Below are 7,836 nucleotides of genomic sequence, written 5' to 3'. Positions count from 1 at the left end.
GGATCGACAAAAAAGGCAAATCGAAAACAAATTGATGAAAAATTATTCGAACATGCTATAGGAAAGTTATAAACATATGCATGATAAATAAACTACAATATCTATTCAAACTTTCACGGTGCATGGAAAGAAGTCTCAACTGAAAAGAAGTAATCGGCCCAAAAATAACCTTAAAGCTGACTTATCAAAATTCTCAAAAGCTGAGTGCTGCGTTAAAGGAGTGAAGTTAAACACTTTCATTTTAACCATCAATAAAATATATCATTATATCTGAATTTTATTTTTCTCATGAGTTCTTTACAAAATAAAGCCTCTAAAAAAATGATTTGCCTGATTATTTCGCTTTTTTCATCTCACATGAAGTAAATTTGTGTCTAAAAAAAGGGAAGAATTATTTGTAAACAAAGAAAATAATTTTAATCTATTTTTCATCGTAGATTCGCTCATATCGACCAGCAGTTTTACCCAAAAAGCACGCGCATTTCTATAGCCACGTCAGAACGCGAGATGTCATTTGTTATGATCACAATAAACCTTTACATATGGCTGAGTTGGTGATTATGAACGTTTAAAGTTTAAAGTGTTATTCTCCCCGAAACGGCAGTGGGTTCTGCGGAATCCCCGGCCATCGCCTAGTTTTTGACTCAGTATTATGCATTTTTGAACGCATGGGTCAATTCCAGTCCATAGTTCAACGCAGAAGCCGAAGTACTCCGCATCAGCTGAAATCTTTCCCTGATCTCAGTAATTTCCCCCCCGAAGTTGCTGTGTGTGTTTTGTCGCACTTGAACGCAACGGATCTATGTCTTGCTGCCTGTGTTTGGAAGCAATTAGCTGACAATGAACTTCTCTGGCAAAGGTTTGGGATTTTCAATACTGTAATGGATGTGTTTTCTTCTTGTCACGTTGAAAGGCGCAGTTTTCTTTTAGATCAGACATTGTACTTTGTGATGTTGTAAGTTAAACTGGAAAGATTATTTTTAAACGCCGTTGTAATTTATCTCACTTAAGCCCGTTTGAGATTTTTTCCTTTTTTATAGTATGATTTTTATCCTTTTAGTCCCTACTTTCTGTGGTCCTAGTTGGAGTAATTAGCGATTTCTAAAACCGACACTTTGTTTGGTGCATGCCTCCTTGGAGATAAACTGTGGAAGTACATATACCAATATTACACAAAATCCCAAAATCAAATAAGAAAACTAAACCAGTCCTAAAATCCTCAGAGCACAAACTCGTCAGTAATGAGATGTTTTTCATCCAATCCAAAATTTATAGAAAATTAAGGGGGCACTCCAGCATCTCCATAAAATGTTCATTCTTGTTTCTGAGACTGTTATTTGTTGAAAGGTTTATCATTACCTGCGAAATCATATTTGGTGGCCTGAAGGTATTTTTTGTTGTGGCAACACTCCCAATAATATGATATGGCACAGCAAATTAGGAAATAAGGTAGTTATATATATGTTTGAGCCGCCCTCATGAGTTTATGAATAATTGATAACAGTTAGTAGTTATTTGGAAGAATTAAGTAACTCTTTTGTAATTCTTGTTTTTGTGTCAGCCTGTCAAAAGTTACATGGGGCCATGCTTCAGCATATTACAGGAAGCGTCAGGTGAGCTTTGTCACCTTCATCTTATTTTTGAAACTGAGGCAGTGTCTATTTGTTTGATTGTTTTTATCTAGTGCCACTCCCTGTTAGCTCAATGGTTAGAGCACTGGACTGTTGTGCGGTAGGTCAAGGGTTCGAGCCTGGCCGGACCAACACTCAGGGTCTTAAAATAATTGAGAAGAATTTGCTGCCTTTCTATAACATCAAGAAGTGGTTAGATATTCTAGTCTTCTCAGATAGGGACAAATAAATGGAGGTCCCGTCTCCTGCAGGGTTGGGGTAGGAGACGTTAATTTCCCACACATGAGATTACTGTGTGATGGATGTCCTCCCCTGGGGTGGGATGGGTGGGTTTATTGGGCCTGCAGTAATTGGTGCAAGCTGTTGTGGTGTCCCTGCCGGTTGGCAAAGCTACTGAATTAAATTAACTCATCGCAGTAGTTGACTTCAGAAATTTGCAATTGTTGGTATTTACAGCTTTGTACTATGCTCCTTGGTAAAAAACAGGAAGGACAAATAGAAATTTTACATATTAAGTTCTAAATTGGAAGAACTTGGTTTGCATACTCACAGCGCAACTCAGCCCCTTGAACAAATTTCCTTAGTAGCTGAATAAAATTGTGCATAGATTAGGTGTCCTGGTTTAGAGAAAGAACCTCTAAGTTTGAAACTGACCCTCAGCTGATAGCTTAACAAGATCAAAAGCTGGTATACACTGTTGTTTACTGCACAAAACTAAACGTATACATTCAGCAAATACCTCATTTGCACTTAATGTACTTAGAAGTTGCTTTTTTAATCAACAGTAAAAGAATGAAGTTGAAATTATTTTTGTCCACTGCCAGGGAAAGATTTCCTACAAGGAACTGTACATGTTGCTGGATGAGGGCACTTGCCTCTTTAATTTTGATCCTCATCAGGTTAGTGCACATGGTTCATGTGATTTTGTGACATTTTTGTCTGTTCAATACTTTGAGCTTGATCATAATGTCAACAATCTGTATTTGTAAGGGGCTTTTGTAGTTGTTGTATTTGACTAAGCATTTTCTTTTTCACAATATCATTTCTCCTCACATTTGTGGCTTATAAATTAGTGTTCAGACTCTTGATTTTAGCAACTAGTAAACCTTCTGGAAAGGAAATTGTCTGATTGTGTGTATTAGTGACACAACTCTTTTACTGGTAATTCAGGTTCAGTTTAATGCAATGAATCAAAGTATGTGACTTTATATTGTCTTTGTTTTTCACGGACAAACTCATGAATCAATATTTTTTATTAGTTTTTTTTCATGTTGGTATTTAATAGCAGCTAGGCACCATTCTCTGTTAGTACTAGTCTTCCCTTAAAATATTTTTTGGGTGGCAAAAAATTACAGTTTGCATGAATCAGCAGTGATTTACTGGCATCCTTTGAAAGGATCTCCCAACTACTTGCACAGGACACCCAAATCATTCCTCTGATAATTTTGGGTTAATCAACTGAGTTGATAATGTAAATGGGCCACCCTAAAGAGTTTCAAAGCTGATGTTTCGAGTGTTAGTGCCTTTTCAGGGTGAATGACCAAGGGCTAATGCTCAAAATGTAAGATTTGAAACTCTCTATGGTGGCCAATCTACATTTATCAATTCATTTGATTAAACCAAAATTACCGTTTAACTCCCACTGACGCAGCACCACTGACAGTCTCTTTAGAAACTTACCCCATTTATTCATTCATCTGATAGTTAACCACTTATAAGCTTACCTAAGATGATTAAAATCTGGTTATGATTTTATAGATAGTACCAAAAGTGTTGAAACATATTGTTTCTATTCCAGGGAATAAGTTATCTCGTCAGACACAATGTGTTGGATGATTCATGCATGGAGATAGCAAAGTTTATCAACTGTACAGGTGCACTTTATGGAAAGTCTGTCAGCGAGTATCTAAATACAAGGTAAGAGCTTAGTCCTTTCTCAATAGCAATTCTTCTTACTGTCTCCCATATGATTCTTTTGATGTTAGATTGGAGAATTTGACATTTTTCTTCATTCTCATTACTTATCTGCTTGATTTTTTTATCAGTGCTCTAAGCTGCTACCATTTTGGTCGCCATGGCGAGTGAAAAAATATTTGGCGACTAAAATTCTGGCAAAAGTCACCAATTGGCGACCAACAGATTAAAAGAGAAACTTACTTGAAAAATTACCAACAATAGGATGAGTTTAATCAATAGTACAAGCGGTGGCATCACCTGCATTTCTCTTTTCACCTCTCGTTGTTCAGAAACTCGACTGCGTAAAAAAATGGCAAATTCGATCGATTTGAAGGGGCAATTGGCAATGTTGCACGGTCTCAGCAGCTTTGTAATGTTCAAATAAATCGTTTTTGCTACTAGACAGTCTCTTCCTTTTCTTTCTCTTACAGCAGCAAACCTAAGTGATAAAACGTGCCTTTCAGCGCAATAGCCCATCATGTACTGTATCATGAAGTGTCCTCCCCTTCTGTTTTTTTTTTTGAGGGGGGGAGAAGGGGCGACTAAATTTCTTTTATGGTGACCATTTTACAATTGAAGGTCGCCAAATGGCGACTTTTTTGAAAAATTGAGCTTAGAGCACTGGTGATGATATTGTAAGGAGAAATTCTGTCTTGGTCACCTATGGGAGTCAAAGGGTTAAAGAATAACCAAACACTCATAGAAGATAAATGGTGTGTTCCATTTCGAAATGTTTAACAAGTCACTCGTCATCTCTACCCTTAAGAATCTCATTTTTTATTACTTTTTTTGTAGAAGAGACATCTTGCAAGAAATTGTCAACATGCAGCGTTATGAGGGGATATTTTTGCCTGTGGCATTAAGGTAAATTGTAATTAATGATTCTTTTCCTAAGGTTCAAACAGTTTTCGCAACTTTACTTACTTCACTGACAATTAATTCCTTACTCAACTTTGATGATAATTTCCCCTCAGATTGTCAAAACATCAGTCACTTAAGCCAACAATAATTCTTACCTGGACAACTCTTACCTGAACAATTTTAGGCCACACAGTCCCACTTGAAACTACTGAGAAGCTCAAGGCTGTGACCTAGTGGATATGAAACTCTTGTTCTAATTTCAGGCAGTTTTTTGAAAGAGTGTATCCCCCCGAACAAAGAGGAGAATTCTTAGACACCCTTTTAAACAAGTTCTCAATTCGGTTCTGTGCTACAAATCCTAGCACATCCTTAACACCAGGTTAGTATTCAGCTGTGGTTTGCTACTTTGTACCTACATGTACATTTACTTGCAGTTACTTGTCTCCCTTTATCTCCCTCTCTCTTTCCCTTGGCAGTTTCTCTGGGCTGTTCCTACTGTCTTTATTCGTGAGCATTTCCTTTTTGCCATTTTTCTTTTGACTTTCTGTACCACTTTCAAACCGTCTCCTTTTCTTCTTTCCCTCCTTTCTTGCTTGTCCTCAATTTTTTCTGTTGCTCCAATTCATCTGTCCAATTTTTTAAATCTCTCTTCCTTACTCATGCTTCATTTGATTCACTATAGAGTGCAAATGGCTCTAAGCCTGCCTTCACACCTTACTTGAATGTGGAAGGACATGCAGGAGGAGTAGTAGGAGGGGTGACAAGATAGAGTGGGGGGGGGGGGAGATGGGTAGTAGGGGTTATTGGAGATGAAAGAGGAACAAGGGGTGAGGAGAACTGAGTCTGTGGAGGCCAAAAGGCAGACGTGGTAGGAGAGGCAAGAAAGGGTAGCAGACATCCTCATTCCCTTTTGCCAGTCTCTGTTAGTGTATCTGTTCATCTACCACCTTTGCAATTTGTCTTCCTGGCTGTTTGTGTGCCCCCTTCCCCCCCCCTCTCCGCCCTGTTGTTTACTCTGTCATCACTGCCATATCACTGCGTATCTACCTTCAGTATACGGTAACTCATGGTTTGATGGTTTGTATTTCTCTTTTCTAGAGAGTGTATTTATACTGTGCCACTCGCTGATTCTTCTCAGTGTGGATCTGAGCAGTCCGCATGTGAAAAACAAAATGACAAAGAGGGAGTTTGTCAAAAACCTGCGTGGTCTCATCCAAGGGCCTGGTACTGAGTTTCTGGGTGATCTTTACGACAATGTGTATTTAGAGGGACACATTGCTTTGAAGGCAAAGAAGTGTGTGCAGAAAACGACCTTTCCTTTTGAAAGGCCATATGGGAAAATATTTTTACACATGTAGTAATTTAATCAGTAAGAAACATATTTAATTAAATAAGATTTTGTACTCTTTTAGATGAAATTGTTAGTACTTCCAAACGGAAAGCAACAGAGTTATCGATCAGCACAAACCAACCTGATTTCAACCCAATTTTTGAAATTTACTGTTAGGGTTTTATATAATTGAATTCTTTGCATAGTATGCGTGCCAGAAGTATTGCTTCATATAGTTGAGAGGGCTTAAAGTGGATTTTTAACAGAAGATTATGTCAGTATGTGAAGATGGCAAGAAAAAAAGAAGTAATTGTTATTTAGTCATTTTTGACATGTGATCTTGGCAAGACTTAAGAGGAGCATCTTTTTTCTTTACATCCTCTCTGAGTCAATGTAGCTCCAACTTTACTTTGTAAGTGAAGTTTTAAATTTCATTTTTACATTGATTACCAATATGTAGACAAGCCATACTTTAAGTACTTACTATTTAGCATGCTATAATGTTGTAAGGAATTGATTTATTTATGTAAACTTAATGCATAATTTATTTTTAAGAAAACCTTTGTTGCAGAATTTATGTTGCTTAAAGAACCAATTGTTTCTTGTACAAAATAGAAAATGCTGATAGATTTTTCTTAGTTCAATGAGATTGGAAAACTATCACTGTTGAGGTAAACGTATGAATATATTTAAAAACATTGTCTAAATTTTAGCACTGAATAGGAAATTTGTTAAACAAGTTGTGAAATGTGTGCATGAAGATGAAAATATATGTCAAACAAATCTTGTTTTTTTTTTTATAAACAAACTTGAGAAAATATTGCAATGTTGCAATATTTAGAGTGTCATAGCACCACAAGATGCGAGCTGGATGGCTTTTTTCTTTTTTTTTAGTCATGCTCTTTTTTGGTCTTTCTCTTTTCAGAGTTTTGAAGAAAGACATCATTGTAACTTATATTTGGACAGTGTTCTATTGTACATGTAATGCGTGAGTTTGAGCGCGTGCGTGCGTGGGTGTGCGTTATGTGGGTGTGCGTTGTGTGTGGATGTGTGCGAGTGTTTTTTTTTATTGATTTTTAATTCTAAAAGACACTATTTGAATTCCTCGAAGGAACATTTCAGGCTGATTGTTGGTGTTCAAGATTTTCTTTTTAATGCCATGTAGACCACAATTGTTTACAATAAAAGTCTGAAAACAAACAATTTATCCAGACCAATCGTCTTCTCTTTCCTAAGACAAGAAATTACTATTATTGAATGACTTCAGCTGTGCGGACTCGTACAGTGCCCTATAGCTGTTCGTTGCGTGTTTTTTATTCAACCGGAGAATGCAGAGAGTATCTCCCAGCGGACTTTGACCGAGTGTCGTTAAACCAAACCAAGGAATTACAATGGCCAATCGGAACTAAGAAAACATATCACAAGGAGACGAGACGCGCCGCAGCATTTTGTACCCGCTGAACCTTATCTAATAAGTATTAACAACAACAAACATATGAAACATATGTATGAACTGCGGTTATGAAACGTATATGTGCACGATCCTTCGCAGTAAAGCACTATTTGAGCAATAGTGAAAATCAGACCTGAAAAAAATTTCAGGCCTGTACGGGACTCGAACCACTGACCATCTACGGGTTCATGTCGAATTAATTTGATGGCCTGCTCTCAGTTGGCTTGTTAGCTCAATTGGTAGAGCGCTGCACTAGTATCGCAGAGGTCAGTGGTTCGAGTCCCGTACAGGCCTGAAATTTTTTTCAGGTCTGATTTTCACTATTGCTCAAATAGTGCTTTACTGCGAAGGATCGTGCACATATACTAAAAAGTATTGTGGCAATTCAGCGGCTAACAAGGAATCGAAATTGTCCAGCTTAGATGTTATAAAAGCATGAGCTAACGTTTCAGTATCTTTCTGAGTAAGACATTTCCTGATTTTAGATAAATTGCGTATGTGAAAGAAAGCTACTTTACAGATATTTTGAACTTGATGCTCATGATTCATAACATCGTTAAACATTACTCCTATGTTCCTAGCTGACTCAGTTGAAACTACCCTCG

General features: G+C 37.3%; 1 protein-coding gene across 1 annotated transcript; it reads left to right on the top strand.

Annotated features, from left to right (window-relative positions):
* Window positions 1-498: 498 nt before the first annotated feature.
* LOC111333950 (F-box only protein 8) lies at window positions 499-6,985 on the top strand. Its single transcript, XM_022939611.2, has 7 exons — window positions 499-859; window positions 1,562-1,613; window positions 2,456-2,530; window positions 3,430-3,548; window positions 4,383-4,451; window positions 4,712-4,827; window positions 5,547-6,985. Exons 1-7 carry the CDS (start codon window positions 669-671, stop codon window positions 5,804-5,806), a joined length of 882 nt encoding a protein of 293 aa, XP_022795346.2. The 5' UTR covers window positions 499-668; the 3' UTR covers window positions 5,807-6,985.
* Window positions 6,986-7,836: the final 851 nt, after the last annotated feature.

This window comes from Stylophora pistillata, chromosome 9, assembly GCF_964205215.1.
Source record: "Stylophora pistillata chromosome 9, jaStyPist1.2, whole genome shotgun sequence".
Lineage (NCBI taxonomy): Eukaryota > Metazoa > Cnidaria > Anthozoa > Scleractinia > Pocilloporidae > Stylophora > Stylophora pistillata.
Note: the sequence above shows the minus strand (reverse complement) of the source record. Positions and strands in the feature narration are given on the sequence as shown.